The following is a 20,590-nucleotide window of genomic DNA, read 5'->3' as shown; positions in this document are numbered from 1 at the left end:
CATGCTTGCTTGCTGATGTAATGTTCCTGGATTTCCAGAAGACATTTGATAAGGCTCCTTTGCCAAAAGGCCTTTAAAGCCACTACCCTTGACACAGGATGCACAGGAGCAGGGGAGGGAGCAGCTGTTAAGTTTTCCATGTGAAAGTTGCTCATCAGGAGGAGATTTAGGCCTTTGCTCATTACTACCTCTGAGTCCTTCATAACACCCAAAGCTGCTGCCTCAGCACGTTTGGTGGTCCTGAAGGGAGTAATTAAGAAATTAGAATTTGAGTAACTCAAACATGGCCACATGGCAAGCAGCAGACACCTGGCTTTTGATTTCATAGAAAACCAGAAGCAACAGCCTCCATCAAACTGGTATTTGGAGTGAGGTAACTGCCAGAGGCTGGAAAGAAAGTGAAGCCCCTTGAGGACCCCCAAAACTGCTGGTCAGACACAGCCAGGCACACCAGCACCACTGCTGGCTCCCACAAGGCCTGGCCCCAAGGGCCCAGAGCAGCTGGGCACAGCCTGGAGAGGGAGAGACAAGCCTGCAGTGGGGAAGGCAGCCACAGCCTCAGCCAAGGGACAGGCAGGAGGGAAGTCCCCCCAATAAACACAGCCCCCAGGGAAAGGACATGAAAGAACAGGAAGCTTCACACTCAGCAATGACTCACACTCAATTACCCCCCAGAAAAAGCTCTTTTCATTCTCAGGTGAGCCCAGCTTCCAATCACTGCCTCTGAGACAGCCAAAACACAACACTCAGGACCATCCTTTCCTCCTCTTTATTCACAAATCTTTAGGATGAGGAAGGGGCACCTGGGGAAAAAGCAGATTGGTATTTTCTTCTTCCTTTTTCTCAAAAAGAAATTCAAATGTCCTGGGAGAAGGGGAGAGGATCCAGGGAAGAAAAGATTTTCCAGATTCATATGAAAAGCACTCCAGTAGCATGAACACAATGATGAAAATAAAGATTTTAAAAAAAGTTTAACTGGCACCCTTTTGACTTAATGTATAAAAAAGAATTATCTTCTGCCTTCCTTCTTCTGGCCTTTCAGTTATTTATTTGCTTCTGTTCTGAAAGCATTTGCTTTGTTTTTCCACATTTCTTCCATTCTTCTGGTACTATTGTGTCCTGGAAAGAAAAAAAAAAAAAATTAACTCTTCCAGGCAGCAAAGCACTTGCTTGTACAGTACAAGTCTCCCCAGACCCCTCAATCTCTCTCAAAAGCAGTTCATTGGACAAACTTCCCCAAAGCAGCTTATTGAGTGATAAACCAGCACTGCTCTAAAAAGGGGATGGAATTCAAAGAGCATGGAAATGGTCAGAGAAAATGAAGATTAATTTCTGGTGCAAAAGGGATGAACGTGCCTATTAAACTACAGAACTGCACAAAAGAAACCAAAACCAACCCAGGCTGAAGGCAAAGCCTGCAAGTACCTTAACTTCTCATTTTAACAGGGCTGATCCATCTGCTGGCAATTGTTGGTCCATGTTAACACACAGATTTTCATCTCCCCAGGAAGATGAGGCAGGGTTAGCACAGCAAACCCAACCTTTTGAGGTCCTTTTGCCTTCCAAGATGCCACACAGGCACACATGGCATGACACACAACTGACAGAGCTGGGGCACCAGAAAACTTAGCAATGAGGAAAAATGCTTGTGACTGCACATGGAAGCAAAATCTAAATTAGGGTTTGTGGATATTAACTTATTTGCAAGATCTCAGGGCCACAGTCAGCTCTGAGAAGGCAAAGCCTGCAAGTACCTTAACTTCTCATTTTAACAGGGCTGATCCATCTGCTGGCAATTGTTGGTCCATGTTAACACACAGATTTTCATCTCCCCAGGAAGATGAGGCAGGGTTAGCACAGCAAACCCAACCTTTTGAGGTCCTTTTGCCTTCCACGATGCCACACAGGCACACATGGCATGACACACAACTGACAGAGCTGGGGCACCAGAAAACTAAGCAATGAGGAAAAATGCTTGTGACTGCACATGGAAGCAAAATCTAAATTAGGGTTTGTGGATATTAAGTTATTTGCAAGATCTCAGGGCCACAGACAGCTCTGAGAGCTGCAGCCCCTCTGCTCTGAGGCAAAGCTCAGGGAGCTGGGGATGCTCACCTGGAGAAGGCCCAAGGGAGGCCTCAGTGGGGCCATGCAGGACTTGAAAGGTGTTTATGAAAAGGAGTGGGATGTCTTATACAGGCAGATGGGGCAGTGGTTTTAAACTGAAAGAGGGCAGGTTTAGATTAGATGTTAGGAAGAAATTTGAAACTCAGCATGTGGTGAGGCACTGGCACAGGTTGCCCAGAGAAGCTGTTGTTGCTCCATCTCTGGAATTTGTTAAAGGCCAGGGTAGATGTGGCCCTGGATGTGGTCTACTGGATGGTGTCCCTGCCTGTGGCAGGGGGGTGGAACTACTGGACCTTAAGATCCCTTTCAACCCAAACCACTCTGTGATTCCATGATCCTCTAGGATTACTTACAGCCCATAAGGAATGAAGGAGTTAAAATATGAGGCTGAAAAACAGGAAACATGCATGCTGTGGAGAACACACTTATGAGGCACTTGGTAACAGGCCACTAAAAGCTGCAAACCACTGGCCCAAAGTGATGTTAAAGAGAAGCATCCAGGAGCCTGAACAGCAAACACAGCAGTCAGAAGGACAAGTGACAGCCACCTCCAGTTGCTCTCCAGTAACTTGCTGTAGCTTGTTCTGTGCTCAAGTACCTCAAAACACTCCAGGGAGAGAAAAGACAGCAAAAGGGTGTTTTTCTGAGGGACATAACTCCAAATTTTCCACAGGTAATTTCTGTGCAACCATCCTGCATGCTCCCTGATCTGCAGACAGGAGCACAGTGCACACCTTTTGTGTGGCACAACCTCCCAGTGCTGGTTTTGATTTGCACCAAAAAAACTGGGCTCCATTCAACTCCCCATGTGCTTGGAGCACATGTGAGGGGAAGCAGATGCTCAGATGTACCTGTGCAGAACACTGTACACTGCTTTGTGTCATCACAGGACCCATCCCACAAACTCTTCCTTTCCCCACAACAAACCAGTGCACTGAACAAGGAATGAAGCCCTCATGCACACACACTCAGAACTGTCCCCTACACCACAGTGCACAGAGCAAAGTGGGACCTTACCTTTGGGAATGGAAGGAAACAAAGGGCTTTCTCCTGGCAAAGGGCAATGCAGACCCAGCACACGACTGTATGGAATGGAGGGGGCTGGGAGCTGCTGCTGCCTGAGCCACCATGACCAGCACAGTTCAATGGGAGGGTGACCCAGGACTGGGTCGTGTTCTCAGCTGAGAGAGGTGGTGCTGACCTGGCTCTGTGCACAGAGCTCTCACCACCCCAACGGAGGATGTAATTCAGCAGGCAGAGTGCCTGGCAGCTGCACAGCCAGAGTGCTGCAGGTGGGGATAGGGAGTACCAGCAGCAGGGTGGGAACAGCCCCAGTGTCAGCTACTTTCACCATGGTCTCCTCCAGCTGACATTCCTAACAATGTATTTATAGGAGCAATAATATTGTTTTATTTCATCACCTGAGAGCTGATTGATGCCCACAACAGCATATTTACATGTGCACATATCAGCACACAGACTTCAGATAATTCAAGAAATCACACAAATGCAATTTAGTCCCAGAGAACCTGTCCTGCTAATCAGCCCAACCCAGCTGCAGCCAGGGCTCCCAAGGACTGATTTAAAGCCCACTAAGCAATGTTGGGGGAAGCAGCTTCAGCTCACATATTTTTTGTCAAAGGAGTGAGTGATGAGGTGAAATGAAACAGGCAGCATGCCCAGGGAAAGGCAAAATCCAAAAAGGCCCTTACTTCCTGAAGAGCTGGTCACTAGCAAACCCCCTTTTACCGCAGCGTTCTATACTTTGCCAACCTACTGCTCTGCTCTGCAGCGATCCTGCCAAAGGAGAGAGGGAGAAAGGTTCAGAGAAGACAGCAAGGAAGAAAGCAGCCCTGTTCCAGGAACCAGACCCAGTGACAGAAACGCAAAAAGCAAAACCAGGCCTTCTGGTAACTTGTGTAACAAGATGGTTTATACAGACAGCCCCCTTCCCTCTCCTTCCCACGCCTGCTGTTGGCCTCCGCAGCTTTGGCTCAAAGTGCAATCTGGTTAATTGTCACTGCACTTCAGCATCTGAGACAGGCAGGCACTGCCTTCACAAGAAGATGTCTTTTTGAACTTTAAAGTCGTGTACAAAGGGTTTAACTTTAGCCTCAGAGAGAAGTTTTACTTTCAAATTTGCCATTGTAGTTGCAGCTTCGTGTCATTTACAGTGAAAAAGCACACGGACACCCCCTGCAGTGGTTTGAAGCAGGAACCAACCACCTGCATTTATGTGCTAACAGAAGCCCTGGTTGAGCCAAGACACTTAGAAATTTGCTTCATTGTATTATTTTCCCCCAAATCTGTATCCTAGGCAATCTGCACTTAATAACAATGTCTCATTACTCTTTCAATGAAAAAGGAAACATTATTAAATGACATAACAGTCCCAGGGGCAGAAAAATTCCTACAGGAAGTTACGCTAACACAATAAAATGCCAGTGGAGAGAGCTGGGCATCTAAGGGAGCAAGTCTGAGAAAGCTGGGAGGACAGTATGAAAATGGTTAATTACATTAATCATCCTCCTTGACACAGCCATAAATGTAGAGATGTTTTAAAGAAAATAAATCAATGCAACCCTCCTGAAAATTATATTCCTATGGGTTTTTTTTACAGCTCTTGTCCTGGTTTTAACAGAGTGTAATCAAAAAGGTGAGACCCCAGGGCTATCTATGCAGGTAGGTATCCAGCAGCTCAAAAAGGGGAAAGTAAGGAAAGCACAGGTGTGACGGCAAAGCAGGACAGTAAATCATCATCAAAGTCAAATGCTACATTAGTACAAAAGCTTAAGTCTCACATGGAAACTGTGTGTGGCAGAAGTGAAGGAGAGGGAATGGTGTGACCTCTAACCAAGGCACTGCACTGGCAGATTGGGTCAGCAAACTGCTGGCTGCCCACGCCAGGGCGGTCACCAGACTCTGTGTGGCAGAAGACACAAGTGTGCAGAGTGAATCCAATGCCAGAACAGAAAGGAATGCTGTATCCCTCATATCTAGCAGAATTTTCTCTGGCTTTGCTAGTATTTGTTGCCTCTTGCCTGCACAGCTGATAAGCAGCTGCTTCCCTTTTCCCTACAATCATCCCTTAGCTAGAGGAACACAGAATTTACTCCAACCTTACCTTCCTCCTCTTAAAACCTTTATCACAAACAGAGCTCCCAAATAGTTTGGCCTCTTCTACATTTATAGTGGCTTCAATAACCTAACACTATTCTAAGAGCTTCCTTCAGCACATGCCACATGGCCAATTCTCTCTGCAGGAACTGCTCCCTGGGGACAGCCCCTCACTGCCCTGCTCAGATCAAGAGGCAGGGAAGTGGGGCTGAGCAGCCCAGCCCCACACACAAGGTCCAAGAGCCCAAAGCAGTGGTCACTGACACACAGCAGCACCCTGTGACCTCCTCCCCACTGATGTTAAAGCTCTGTCCCTCCCTTACCTCTTCACAGCTTTCTGAGCCAGCATCCTGTTGCCTGCCAGGAATGTGATGCCACCCAAAATGGCCAAGTACTTCAGAGTCTGGAACATGTTGAGCTGAGTCCAGTAGACATACATGAGTCCCAACATTGCTGGGGGAAAAAAAAAAAAGACAGCCCATGGCTGAAACTGCATTTCAAAGACCAAGCATTTGTCATCCTCAGAACAACTGTACTGCCAGGCCTAAGCATTTCTTCCCATCCCATCTCTGAAGCTCTGAGTGGCAGCTCTAAAGACCACACATTATTGCCAGGGAATGAAGACATCTGGGTTCCCATTCTGGAGTGAAAATGTGACACTGACAGCTTGCAACCAACTGTCCTGTGGCAGAATTATGGACATATTACAGACATTAAGGGCTATTAAAAAGAGGAGGATACCCTGGATTTCAATAGGGGATATTAACCTCACATATCTGTAAGGCCTTACAGCTTTATAAAACTTCCAAGTAACCTGACTTGGACTGAGAAACATAGTGACATTTGGAAATCAATTCAATGTTCTCCCAACCTGCTGCTGTTTTTGAAATTCTATCAAGACAGTAAATAACTGTGTAACCACAGACACAATAAAATGGATGAAAAAATTTGGTTCAGCCAAAGAACCAGAAGTGCTTTTATGGAAAGAGCTTTAAGGAAAAAATGTAGCTTTTCACTGTTGAGAGTCCTGCAGGTCTCAGTCCTCACAGAACCTCCCCACTCTCAGAGGATAAACATGCAATAAAGTGTGACTCTGGAAATAAGAAGTTCTATTAAGTACAGATAAATGGAGTGAGAGAGGGGCCTGGATAATGATGGCTGTTATAAGCTGATGGCCAAAACAGGTTTATCACCATATTAACAATCATGAAAAGCAGGAAGGGAGATGGAAACAAGAGAACAAGTGTTATGCTGTTATGTCATTAGAGTTAATAGACCACGAGCCCATTAACCACAGGCTCTCATCTCTAACTCTCAGGTGAGGAGGTCAAACACACAGAAAGCCTCTGACACTTACCAGCATGTCCCAAGTGAAAAACAATGGTGCTGGGAGCAAAGCTGAAGTTGGAGATGTTGGCACCTATCTTGATCCACTAAAAAGGAAAAGCAACAAAATTGGAGTTGAACAGCCTTGTAAACACAAACTTTTATTTTAAATTTCAACATCTTTCAAGCCTGTTTGTTTTAGGATCTTCAGTGAATCCAGTGTATTCTCTACAGAAGCACTTGTTTACTACTGCAAGAAGAGACAGCAGTAATTTTGCTAAAGACAGCATTGTTGAGTTCCTTCAGTGGAAATGTCTCCTGCTACTTCTGACTGCCCTAATGCAGTTCCTCAATATCTTAAACAGATGAGAGAAGACTGCTCCATATTTAAATAGTGAAAAAGAAATAGACATTGATATTTCTACACACTTGAATTAATTTCCATTAAAAATAATAATTAAAAAAAGGATAATGCTCTCATTTAGGATTGGTCCAAAGAACAGCTATAGATACCAGATGTTTGCTCACACTAACACTTAATAGTTTTTGACTACAAAAGATAAAGGCATTAAGGATGGAAAAGAGGAGAGCAACAACGAGTTTTTTCATTTAAGTGTCATCAACTTGTATATTGTGAACTCCATAGACCAGAGGACATGATTGCCTGAATGCCAGCTTTCACTGGGACTGGGTAATGGGAAATTACTGTTGGAATCAGTTTCATCTTCCAAATAAGGAATAATTTAACTTGTCTCAGTGAGATTTTTATTGCATTAAGTTCAAAGCACTGACCTGATGATACAGTGAGTAGCAGGGGATGTTTCAACTACAGACACTCAAATGTCCATAAATGGGAATTCAATCTGATAGGATTAAGTAACACAGATTTTGTGATGGATTTATTACATGTGAGGCAGAATAACTGCCTTTTTCCTGTGGAAGTCTAACGTAATTGTAACTTAATCTGCCCAGTGTTATTCACCATCCCCAGCTGAAGCACACTGAAGAAACTCATCCACCTACTTCCACTTGGCAGCACTGTTATTCTGCTTTGACTAGAACCTCAAAAAACCAAACCAGACCAGTGCTCTGCACTGACATCTGCTAGCTGTGACTCCAGCACTGCTGTGCCAGTCAAGATTAACCACGAGTTTCAGCAAGAAGTTGAGCTGTCCAACCTCCTAAGTGACTCTGACTGGATGGGAAGAAGTGTTGTTCTTCTGTGACCCAGTTCACTCACCAAGATGAGCAGCAAAAGCAGTGGGGAGAGAACCAGTGCTGTGAAAGTGTTGGAGACCACTGTGGGAGGCCTCTTCTCAGGTTCCCTGAAGAGGTGCTGCAAACAAACAAAACCAACTCATGAGCAGGAGTGTTCCAACAGAGCAGCTCCTCTGCTCCCAAGCTGCAGCCCTAGTGCTGCTCTCAGAGGTTCCTCTGGGTGGGAGCCATTCTTCTTAAGGCAAAGACTGGCTTGTTAAACACAGTGTCTGTTCCAGTCTCTGCATGTTTGATTTGTTGCACAGTTAACTTTTCCTTGCACTCACAGAAGCACTTGTTAGCTTGACATCAGCCCAGATGGCTGCAATGAAACAGAGACCTTTCTGGGGTGCTTACCTGGCCAAATTTTCATGTTTGGGTCTTTTCACTGACACCAGTTGCTCTCTCATAGCTAGAACACACAGTTTTTTTTTATTCATACACCATAGAACTCCAAGAGATTTCTTTCCATTAAGCAGTAACTCTGGTCTTCCTTTACTTACATTACTTACAAATAAATTATGATGAGAACACTTAACACTAAGCCCTTATCTCCACATATAATCTTGACTGTACCTGGATTTCAGGTTTGGGAACAAAGAGGTTCTTGGACTGGACTGTGGATGGTGCATCCTCCTCTGGGAATGTGATCACAACATCAGCCTGAAATGAAATTGTGCAGCTTCATGCATTTAGATCTAAATGCATAAAACCTATTCCATTACTATGCTCTATTTCCCTATTTGACGATCTATGATTTACATAATTTTTAAAGGAAATTGAGAAAAAGATACCATATTTTTTAAGAAGCAACCTCTCCTAAACAGGGGCAGTAATGTCATTCACCCATCATTAATAATAAGACTTATTTCCAGCAGAGAAAGAACAGAGGTTAAACCTTGAGAGCCTGCTGTGAAATTGCATCAAACCCATAAATCTTCTGAAGATGGTGCACCACTACACGATGAAATTAATGTTTATTTCTGTCTTGCTTTGATGTTTACTTGAAACTCGCAAAGAATAGCAAACCTCAGAGCCCATAAATGGCCAAAAGGATTCTGATTCACTAAAAAGAAAAAGCATTTGAGCTTTTTGCTTCCAACCCTGTACCATGCCCTCCTGTTAGACTGTCAGTAATGACAAAACATCACCCCACTTCCAGCTACATACCACATTCCAAAGGATTGGATTTTCCAGAGTGGCATCTCCAATGATCAGGTAAAGAGTGTAGGTCCCAGAGGCAGAGTCAAATTCAGTCTTCCTTTCAGAGGTATCCAGTTCAAATTTGTACACATTCTTGCTGTCTGGCTCTGCAACAAACACCACCTCCTGGCCAGTCTTTTGGTTGTGAAGTCGAACAAAAGTCTGCAAGGAAGATTGTAACATTCAAGACTTTTCAGCCAGCCATTTACATTAAAAAAACCAAACCAGAAGTGTGCTTTTACAGGGCAGGCTATGTGCACTCAATCTGTGGAGTTAAATACAACACAATACCAGAGCCAGAAGAGATTTAACAGACAGACAAAACAAACCAAATGAAGTGAATCTCCCAGCTAGTGAGATCACTGATCTTCACAGTACATGTCAGAAACATAAGGCTTCTCAAAACCTATCAAATCTTTTCAAGAGCAACTGTCACCTCAGATGCTTCATGATGGAACACCTTGGTAACACGGCAATGACAAAAACTGTCCTAACCTGGTGAGGGATGAGTTCAGCTCCACTGTTCACATCTATCAGCTGGAAGGATAAAGCAAAGTTCTGATGGCTGTCAGCAGTGAATGAGCCCTTGGCTTTGGCTGGGTAAGCTACCCTAGGAGGGAAAAAAAACACACAGAACTGAGGTGATCTTCCAAGAGAAGGCCTGGTGCTCAGAGAAACCAAGGCTCTAGTCTAGAGTCAGGGTTGCCCTTCCAGGATCACACACCCCACGCTGTTTTACCTGGTTGTTTTTGGCGCAATGCTCTGATCTTTATCCACGGTAGAAAGATCTACATTAGTGATCCCCACTTCTGTGGAAACTTTCACTTTCAGCTGCAACAAAACACAACAGAAAATTCTTCAGAGCACTCTACACACACCAATTATGGCCAAGTTCACTGCAGATGCTTTAGCTCTTCTGTCCTTCTTCCCCAAAGAGGGTCTTATAACTAAGCCCAAGTCAGAGCCTGACCTGCACAGAAGGATCTGTGCAATTTACCTTCTGGCAAAGCTCCAGCAGCAGTCACTGACCCATCTCCTTCCTCCCTGCACAAGCTGCCAGTTCTGCAGACACCAGCTTCTCAGGCATGCTGGAATTAGCTGTCCTTGAGAGAGCTGTTTTGAATGAAACAGTCCAACTACCCAGATCCAACTAGTTTTCCTTCTGAACTAGCAGAAGCCAGCTATTAAAGGTTACATCACATATGATACAACTTCACACTGCCTGTGCATGTCCTTCTACTTTCTGGACAGCAATTTGAGACAAGAGGTCTCCAGACAGCAACAGTTCTGCCTCTGTTGGCTCCTAAAGCCCAACAGGTTTCCGTTGACTTTATTACCAGCAGGCAAATGCCAAAGCATTCCTGCAGACCTGCACTTTGTCCAGCAAGCTTTCCTGCAGAGTCACAGCGTTTACCCCTCAGTGCAGGGCAGCCAATAAGGCCCTGTCATTTATCTCACTCCTCTGTGCTAAGTGCAATATAAACCCCAAGCAGAGAAGTGATTTCCTGCCCTTTCCCCAGCCCCAAACCACAGCCCATTCAGGCACTGAGCCGACTGGGTTTGACTGATTTCAATTCTTCTCTCAAACATAAGCAGTTACTGCAGTCTGTAGTTTTTAATTAGCACATTTGTTCTCACAGCTTACAAATGCTCCCCATGAGAATTGAAGTTTCATTGCCAAGACATTTTTCATCTTATACTACAATTTGTTATTACAGGTTTGCTCATGTGAGCCAGCCCCACACCCTCAGCCTGAAAAATAATTCACAGAGAACCTGTAGGAAAAATATGTAAAAACATTAACTGAACTATTCAGGTCAGACTTCAAAGACAGTCATCTTGGCAGTTCCTTAACAACAAAAAGTGTAATTTAAGAGAGAAGCTACCCCCAAAAATGGATCCATTAACATGCAGATGATTCAGGCTAACTTTGGCAAAGCCCTTCTTTGTTCCAAGACGGGAGCAAAGAAAGATGGACTAAGAAATATTAATTTTTAAAAAGTTGTATGGAGGCAACTCAGAGCTGCTGCACACAGCCCCTCCAACTGCACAGTACACAAACATCTCTCAAATATTTTAATGCCAGGAAATGCAGTCTCTGCCTGAGTAATAACCCACTGGTTTAGCTCATTACTGTCAAAACGATGGTGCATTAAGGACAATTAATGCTAATAACAGTAAGGAAAAAAGCAGCTCCCCAGCAGTCCTCCCCCGTAACAATGTGTCTTATTAGCAGCAGTTCCCACAAAGCTGCTGCACTAATACATTCCTGCCGGTGCCTCCCTGTGCCAGCCTCAGCTTAAGCAGGACAATCCAGCCCCTTCTGACACCCCTGAGTGCCATTACTGCTCCACTGACAGAGTCAATTTGATACTCAAAGTAAAGGTCAGCAGTTGTGTCTTCCTCCACTCCAAGCTAAATATGCTGGAAGACTTGAAATGTTAATTGTTTCCTTAAATAGGTGATTGAGGGCAAAAATTAACCCTGGGAATGGACCTCTTTGGAGAAGAGCATTCTCAGCTGTTGACACTGGGGTGAATACATGAACAGTCAGAGAGGTCACATTCCTCTCAGTGTAACAAACTTGAGAAAATGAAAACTCCAAATATTTATATAAAACTGCTCTTCAGAAAGGTGTTGTCTAAGAGCTTTTGCCAGCAAAACAGGGCTGTGTGTGCATGAAAAGAAGACTTCATCTGCTTAGGTCACTGCTTCTCCACTACAAAATCTTCACCATATGCACGGTTTGGAAATGCCAAAAGACCCCCTTGACTCTCTTCTAGTGCTCTAGAGCTTACACAAACAGACAACAACAAATGCTCAGCTTGCACACAGCAGGCAATCCCCAGACAACTGACAGCCAAGCCCTGAGATTCACGGGCTCCACTCTGGAATGCTCAGAAGAACAAACACTTGGTAGTCACTCCTGCATACCGACTTAGGGCTGCCATATAAACACTTCCACTGTTACCCTTTGTTCCTGTGCTGTCAGATCAGCATCTAAGTGATAAGACAGGTTTGAAATTTACACAAATCCCTTTTGATCATGTATTAATCTGGTTACTGGCCATAATCCTGAGTCAAAATCCAATGCATTACAGAAAAGCATGTGATAAAAGTTCCATATAACTGGCAACATCTTTCACAAGTATAAATAAAAAGCTGTTTCAGTGATAGGCACAGAATGAAAATACATCAAAGAGCACACCCACCTCCACTTTATTAGCAATAAATCGCTTATCTCCATCTACACTGATAGAGAAATCATAATATCCACTTGCAGGTTTCACACTCATGAAGTTCAGCTCAAAGAAATCTCTGTAACAAAACAACCCAAGGTATTAAGAAGCCTCCAAATATGCTACGTTAAACAGGTAAACAAACACAACATAAAACTAACATTGCTAAGTGCAGTAGGAAAAGAATTCTTTAAAGCTGACCAAAGTCAAAATAACATTGGAATTTCCCACTCCCAGTCAAAAGAAAAAAACAACAGAAATTCACCACCACCACCAAATGTGATCAGTCACTCTACACTAATAAAACACAACCACAGCATTTTGACCTTTCTATCACAGAAACATTTCTCTGGTGGAAAAACGCTTAAGGAAAAGTAAGTCCAACATTGACTAAATAACACCTGTTTGTCTTACTCTAAAAATAATCTTATTTTCTTACCCAGAGAGAGTAAATGGCAGCTGTTGAAGGACAGTGGCTTTGCTAGACACAGACTTGGCTTGGTCAAGCTTTACAGAAACTTGAGTCAGTAGCTGGGACATAACATTGGTCACTTGCAGCTACGAGAGAAAAACCAGCATTTCTGTGAGACTTGGCCCAGAAGGAATGCAGGAGCACAGACAACCTGGTACCCCTCTCTGTTACACACCCAGAGCTCTCCCCTGCTCAGCATCCCAGCCTCCCTTGTTCTTTCTAACACAAGAGGGAAGGTGAAGAGCTGACTTCCACACCATTCCTTCTTGAGGCAGTGCCTGGTTAACCAAAGTTCCTAAGAATCACTTCACAAAAGCACTGCAATCCCAGATCTGCTGGAGCCTCAGCTACAGAGCTAGAAGTGAAAGACATCAGCTCACACTTTCAGTCAGCCAGAGCTACAACACCAGACTGAGCCAAGATCTGGGGCTAAGGCCTTACCCTGAGCAGGGGCTGGTGATGGGACACAGCTGCAGGCCCGTCAGGGACAACGATGATGGGCAAGTGGAAGCGGTTCTGGGATAGGGCACCTGCAGCACGAGCAACGCTGAAGGCCTCTGAGAGTGTCTCAAAGTTCTTCTTGCTAAAAATGGCATTCATCAGCTGGATAACCTGATCCTGAAAGAGGAAAAGCCAACCACATATAAGCACCAGCAGCTTCCCACAACATTGCAAACTGGCTGAGTATTATGCTATTAATGAAAACATCATTCATAAAAGAGTGTTTAATTTTCCATTTGCTTTAAAAACAGTTCAAATTATGAGGCAACCCAAAAATTATCCACCTTTGGAATTTCATGTGCATTCTTATTCTTGGCTGCGAGTCTCCAACCACAATGGCTGGAACTGTCTCAAGAACTTGGAAAAGCAGAATATAGATCCACCTCTGCAAATGATGTGTTTCAGAGTAAAAAGATGTCGTCAGCTCAACTACCCAGACTGCATGTGGCTGCAAAAAGACAATTTAGCTGCAAGAGCTGCACTATTATCTTCATACAGTGGAGCAGGCCCAGGCTTAATGTCCTGGCTGGGAAGGCCACGGAACAAGGCACCCCAATGACTCTGGAAGAAGCCAGTCTAGGCCCATGCAGGCTTATCCCCTCAGGCTCAGCAGTGTCCTCAAGCTGAGAGGATTAGCTTTAAAGCAGTACCACCAGGAGCACAGAGCCAGCTCTGCCTTTGGGATGTGCCAAAGCTAGTTTGTTCTCTCCAAAGCAGGAGTGGGACAGCATCCCCCCAGCTGGTTTTGCAGGCTGACTCAGAAGGGTTAGGGCATCTGCACCACTCTCTGCAGATTGTTCATTGCCTCTCATTATTCAGCTCCTTCCATCACTCCCTGCTAGTCTGGAAAACAGAGGGATTGGCTACCTGGACTTTGATCCAAACCAAGGATTTTGGGCTAAATTCTGATGAGAATGAGTACAATCAAAGACAATGCCAAATAAAGCAATAAGGACACAACCTACTGACCAGCAAAGAACACTTGTAAATTAAATTCACTGCACATCAAATTCTTACTCTTCTGCTTCTACCAGTGAACACCAAACATCACAACTAGAGAAAGCATCCAGACAAATGCTACAAAACTCCTGCACAGTGCAAATCCTGCAGTGCTTTTAATGTCTGTGGAGGGCATGGCACTGCTCCAGACCTCAATCAGCAACTGACACACTCATTGAAGTTGTCAAAGAAAAAAAGCAGGGAGGTTTTTTGTTTTTTTTTTTTCAAATACTACATGTTATTTTTAAAGACAGTTTTGTGGCATTCCAAAGGTACTCTCACAATTCAACAGAGATAAAGCCTCAAGCCCCAACAGCAGCATTTCTGACAGAACAATTCTGAAAAAAACTAAATTTCCCTGGCACTGCTCCAGACCTCAATCAGCAACTGACACACTCATTGAAGTTGTGGGGGAAAAAAAGCAGGGAGGTTTTTTTTTTTTTTTCAAATACTACATGTTATTTTTAAAGACAGTTTTGTGGCATTCCAAAGGTACTCTCACAATTCAACAGAGATAAAGCCTCAAGCCCCAACAGCAGCATTTCTGACAGAACAATTCTGAAAAAAACTAAACAATTTCCATTAATTGGTCTTTTTTTAAGGCATAATTTGGATGCTGACAGTTTGAATTGCATGTGGCAGAATCACCACCTCAAAAATGACATCAAAATTACTTTGCATTACCCTGTTTGGCAGCAGTGTGGAAAAGAGCCAGTTCTGAACTCAGATGTCTTACACTGGCTTCAGTCTTAACCCTGCCACTTTGGCTCGTGCTTTAGGGAGCTGCCATTCTCACTCCAAAGTACATCTAACGCCATTAACTTGTGGGGGGAAAAAAAAATCAAGTGGATAGCTTGCAGTAATGATTTCTGGCTTAACCAAGATCAAAAGAAATTTCCAGCAGTCTTTCATCCTAGACAACAAGTTTTTCATCTGGATTCCTGCAGGCACAAGGTAATGTTGTCTCTCTTTTGGGCACCCCAAACTGGGGTGCCTGCATTTCCTCACAGATAAATAACATTTGCAAAACACCTTGAAATGCTGGAAAGCGCTGCAAGTGCCAAATACCAGAACAAACTCTGAAACAAGGGTTTTTTTCAACATCATGCCTCAATAAACACAGAAAAACTAAGTTTCACTTGCAATTTCTGTCTGTACACTTGAAAAAGCAAAAAATCCAGCCTGTGATCTTTAAGTTGGATATTTCCTCTTAGATTCTGTTTCCTAGCACTCCCTCCACAATGTCCCTTTTTTCACTGGGTGTGCTCAATACTTTTCCCAGTAGAAATTCTACCCAGTTACACCAGGCTTTGGCACTGCACCACAGGGATTGAGCAGATCCTTTCTGGGAGCTGGAGTGTGCAAGGAAGGAAAGGGCAGGTACAGACCTCCTTTATTGCTGGCTCTGTACCCACATGGTCTGACAGCTTATAGGCAGCAGCAACAAACAGGGCAGTAGTCTCAATTCCTTCTTCAAACTGCAGGTAAACTCCACCCAGGTCATCCAAGCGAGCAACAAGATCCTGACAGAAAGAATTATTAAAATTTAAATTGCATTCTAGAGGATCCACAGAAGTTAACTCTGCTGTTAGGTCTTTAAGCAAGAATTATCTGTATGGGATCAATGATATATTTGTACTAGTTATTTAGAAACAGGAAGAAAGAAAATCCTCCAGCCTTTAGTGGATTTAATTACATGTAAATGTCAGGACTGTCTATTTTTCAGTCCACTGTGAAACAGCAAAAAGCCCAAGGAATTATCTGCTTGAAAGCCAAGCCACATCATGCAGGCAGACAATTAGCCAGGCTGGTTTTTCATTTTGTCTTTCACATTAATACATCTTTTAGTTCTAAAGCAATCTAGCAAATTTCTGAGTAATTAGAGAGCACAGTGTGTTCCTACCTCAATCTCCTCAACAATGCTACTTAGATCTGCCTGCTGGGACAGGTAAGATGCCGTCTCCAAAGCCTGGATGGTTCTTCAACAAGAACAAACAAAACCAAACAAGTGCGTGATTATTCCTTCCTTAAAAGCCAAACACCATTTAAATCAAAGCAACTGCATTTTCTATTCTGAATGAAGTGTAAAACAGCTGTTCCTGCCTTCAGTTCACTCAAGAGAATTAATCTGAAGTGATTTAGTGTGAACTTAGCATTCATTACAGAACGTCACTTCAGCTGCATCTTCAACAAGAACAAACAAAACCAAACAAGTGCGTGATTATTCCTTCCTTAAAAGCCAAACACCATTTAAATCAAAGCAACTGCATTTTCTATTCTGAATGAAGTGTAAAACAGCTGTTCCTGCCTTCAGTTCACTCAAGAGAATTAATCTGATTTAGTGTGAACGTAGCATTCGTTACAGAACGTCACTTCAGCTGCACCAGTGCTGCAGGGAACTCACAGACTCAAAGGCAGAGCAGAGAACAAACACCTGATCCCTGCAGAGCACACATCCCAGACTCGCTACTGAGGCTTCCAGGAATCTGCTTTTTTAGTCAACAAAGCAAGTTTTAAAGTTTCCCTTTCTTCCCCAGCCTTTAAGGGACATTCTGTTCTTGTGTTTCCCAGTGAAACAAATTTTTTTGGTGATAAATGCCAAGGTTCTTTCAGCTTACTGGCACATATTTTCCAGCTCACAGTGAAGGCACCCCAAACTACAAACAGGGCTGAGAAAGAGCATTAGGTCTGCTGCAATCATACATGACACAGAATCATGGTTGGGCATAAAGCAAAAATTCTGTTATCAATCCTTTTAAGAGGAGGCTTTTTTGGGATACCATCCCTTTACTGATCATTATCCTTGAACTAAATTGATTATAGAAGTTCATTTACAAAATCATACAAAAATAACTCCAAAACTCAAGCCCCCATACATTTTCTTCCCCCGAGAAACAACAATGAACTGGACAGCATCTACTCTACCACATCTGTATTCCAAATATTAAGCATTAAAATAGTCTTTAATTCAAACCCCAGTAGCCTGGAGGGTAATCACATGAATCCCTCCTGTGTGAGACTTACGCCAGCACGCTCTCCTCCTTGCTGAGCCGAGCACTGAGAGCACTCAGGGCTTCCTGGGATGCCAAAGGAAGGCCAAAGGCACTCAGGGCACCCACAGCGTGGAAGATCTGGGTGACTGAGGAATCCTCACTGACAGCTGCCAGCAGCAGCTCCCTGGTCTCATTGGAAATGGTGACCTGAGGAAGAGCACAGGGAACACTGATTCACACTTGAAAAAATGTGGTCTTGAAATCACCACTGATTCCCTCACTGGATTGGTGAACTTCTATAAGCTTCTGGGAAAAATCCTTTTATCATTCATTACTTTTTAGTTTAACTGATTCAATCCTTAAGTATTGCTGTCAACCATCAATTAGTCAGGATAATCCATGCAAATGTATCCTGGTAACCTGCTACTGCTTTTCACGTGGCATCACCTCATTGTTAGTAGCCAGGGGTACTGATGAGAGAGAGGGCTTGGGTAAGGCACCCCAGCTCAGCAAGGGTGCTCTGCATCTGTACCCAGCAGTGTCCCAACACCAAACAGTCTGTCACCCACATAAAGAGCTTCTAATTGACACAGTCCTGAGCATTCTAACAAAATGTGCTGCCTTTTTTCTTAGCCATCAGTGTTTAATTAAAAAACTCTGGACCAAATACTTGTGTTAGATATTCATACTTTGCCTTGTGTAGAGCACAGCCAAATATTTATTTACCTAAGGCACAACAGAGAACAATCCACTAAAAGAAAGTAAAACTTAAGCATAAAATAAACCCAAGGAAAATATCAAGGTATTTCCTTGGTGATAACAGTCTGTCACCCACATAAAGAGCTTCTAATTGACACAGTCCTGAGCATTCTAACAAAATGTGCTGCCTTTTTTCTTAGCCATCAGTGTTTAATTAAAAAACTCTGGACCAAATACTTGTGTTAGATATTCATACTTTGCCTTGTGTAGAGCACAGCCAAATATTTATTTACCTAAGACACAACAGAGAACAATCCACTAAAAGAAAGTAAAACTTAAGCATAAAATAAACCCAAGGAAAATATCAAGGTGAGTATTTCCTTGGTGACATCTGTCTGCAGAACTCCACACTCACCTCACAGGCTGACAGGACCTGCATGGACTGGGCAGCATAAAAGAGGGATTCAACACTGCTGGAGTCCACATGAGATTTGATGAACTTGCATGCAGCCTGTGGAGAAACAGAAGTTAAACCACTGAAAGGAGATTTAAATGATACTCTAAAACTATTCCATGAACATTCTGCATTTTTATACCCCCCAGATCCTACTCTGCCAAGTGCTGCAAAGAAACAAGGATGATTCCTCCTAAAAGACATAAGGAATTTTCAGATAAGCTCTACTACAACTGTAATTCAAACCTAAATTGAGTATAATTATAAAGCCTATCAAAATTAAAGTCTAACAGCTGTATTTAGTAAGGCAAACCTTCCAGGATAGAGAACTGAAATTCTGCAGGTGAGCTTCCTTTCCAGCTGTATATAACACCCTCATTAATGGATACAGAATTTCAGAGTGCGCAGAGAGAGAAAAGTGGAGCAAGCAGGTACAGCATAAAGGTAAGCAATGGCACTGCTTGTTAATTTGTGTTAACTGACAGCTGGATAGATGGATCACTGGGATGCATTTTAACCACAAAACAACCAAGAATTTAACTGCTCCTGAATTCAGTACTTGAACTGAAACAAACTAAGGGGAGCTCTATTTAAGAGTGCAGTGCACCAAATATGCCACAGGCAGGAAACTTATTCACAAGGCACTTAAACAAATTGATACCCACCGTGCCATCTCAGCGGGCCGTGGAGGAGCGAGCCCTGCAGCCACCAGTCACAGGCAGCGAGTGTAGAGAGCCAGGGCCACCTTACCGCCCGCACAAAGATGCAATTTATCCAAATAGCACACCAGAGTCGCCAATTACCGGGGAAACTCCAGTGCTTACTGATGATATAACGCTTTTGTAAACGTTCTGCATTTCCCACACGGCCCTGTCCAAGCAGAGCTCTCTCTACAAACTCATATTACATTAATAATTCGTCATTCACTGCTGCGCAGCAGCCCCTCACACAGCAGAGCGCCCCCGGGCAGCGACAGCCGGGCTTTCCCCCGCTCACCTTTTCGTCCGCCACCCGCACCCCGAGGCTGCTGAGCCCCACGATGGAGTAGTAGGCGGCCCGCACGTCCGTGAAGGGCCGCTCCAGCACCGCCCGCAGCCGCGCCAGGTCGCGGGCAGCAAGACGGTGGCTGGGGACAAGGGCCTGGGCACCGGCGAAGAGAAGCAGGAAGCTGAGCGCCGCCTCCAGACGCAGCCGCGGGCCTGCGGAGAGATAAACGCGTTACCCCGCGTCCCCCCATCCCCGCGGTACCGACACCGGCCCGGCCCTGCCGCCCTCGCCTCACCCGGCGCCGCCATGTTGCCGCCCCCTCCCGCGCCACGGCGCCGCTTCCGCCCTACGCCCCGCCCCGGAGCACGCCATCATGCAACGGGGGGGGTCAGAGGGACGGTGTTTGTGCGAGGGTCCCTCAGGTCCACTGCTGCCCGCTACCACAACCAAGAAACTGTGAACGAGAGTGAATAGAGCCGGGCAACAGAGACAGAGGGCGGGCGTCGGGCGGCGGCGGCGGAGTGGCCAGGCCATGGGAAGAAATTACTCCCCCAGGTGGGGGAAGTGGTACGGGCCTCCCGGCGGGCCTCGAGGGCGGCCCCCTGGCGGGGATGTGGGCTGCGCTGATTGGCCAGGGCGCCTTAAAGGGGCCGCGGCGGGAAGGCGCCTGAGAGCTGCGGTGGCGCCGGGCTGTCATGTCCCGGTGCCCTCACGCTGTGTGAGCCGTGCCGTGCCGTGCCGTGCCTGTTGTGTCACACCGACCCCGAGCCCATGGAGATCTGAGCGGGGCCGTGAGTTAGACGTGCGGGTGTTGCCGGTGTTGATGGGCGGCTGATACTCTGTGCCCGCGGTGTGGCTGTGCTGTGCAGTGTGGCTGTGCCCGCGGTGTGGCCGTGCTGTGCAGCGTGGCTGTGCCAGCGGTGTGGCTGTGCTGTGCAATGTGGCCGTGCCCACGGTGTGGCCGTGCCCACGGTGTGCTGTGCTGTGCAGTGTGGCTGTGCCCACGGTGTGGCCGTGCCCGCGGTGTGGCCGTGCCCACGGTGTCGCTGTGCTGTGCAGTGTGGCTGTGCCCACGGTGTGGCCGTGCCCGCGGTGTGGCCGTGCCCACGGTGTCGCTGTGCTGTGCAGTGTGGCTGTGCATGTGGCTGTGCCCACGGTGTGGCTGTGCTGTGCAGTGTGGCCGTGCCCACGGTGTGGCCGTGCCCACGGTGTGCTG

At 45.3% G+C, this 20,590-nt stretch overlaps 1 protein-coding gene across 2 annotated transcripts; it reads right to left on the bottom strand.

The window, feature by feature from the left end:
- Positions 1 to 755: 755 nt before the first annotated feature.
- RPN2 (ribophorin II) lies at positions 756 to 19,715 on the bottom strand. 2 transcript variants are annotated; one of them, XM_041419305.1, is made up of 18 exons: positions 19,670 to 19,715; positions 19,384 to 19,586; positions 18,349 to 18,444; positions 17,266 to 17,441; positions 16,145 to 16,220; positions 15,630 to 15,764; positions 13,183 to 13,359; positions 12,709 to 12,827; positions 12,243 to 12,348; positions 9,770 to 9,861; positions 9,526 to 9,640; positions 8,998 to 9,192; positions 8,404 to 8,490; positions 7,811 to 7,906; positions 6,602 to 6,677; positions 5,568 to 5,697; positions 3,840 to 3,924; positions 756 to 1,119 (listed from the first exon to the last, which is right to left on the bottom strand). In XM_041419305.1, exons 1-17 carry the CDS (start codon positions 19,680 to 19,682, stop codon positions 3,873 to 3,875), a joined length of 1,944 nt encoding a protein of 647 aa, XP_041275239.1. In that variant the 5' UTR covers positions 19,683 to 19,715; the 3' UTR covers positions 756 to 1,119; positions 3,840 to 3,872. The 2 variants fall into 2 exon arrangements, with proteins under 2 accessions (XP_041275239.1, XP_041275238.1); XM_041419304.1 differs by lacking the exon at positions 3,840 to 3,924 and having other exon boundaries at positions 19,670 to 19,711.
- Positions 19,716 to 20,590: the final 875 nt, after the last annotated feature.

This window comes from Onychostruthus taczanowskii, unplaced genomic scaffold (assembly GCF_017590055.1).
Source record: "Onychostruthus taczanowskii isolate IOZ18803 unplaced genomic scaffold, ASM1759005v1 scaffold60, whole genome shotgun sequence".
NCBI classification, from domain to species: Eukaryota; Metazoa; Chordata; class Aves; order Passeriformes; family Passeridae; genus Onychostruthus; species Onychostruthus taczanowskii.
The sequence above is the reverse complement of the archived record's forward strand: the minus strand, read 5'-3'. Positions and strand labels throughout refer to the sequence as shown.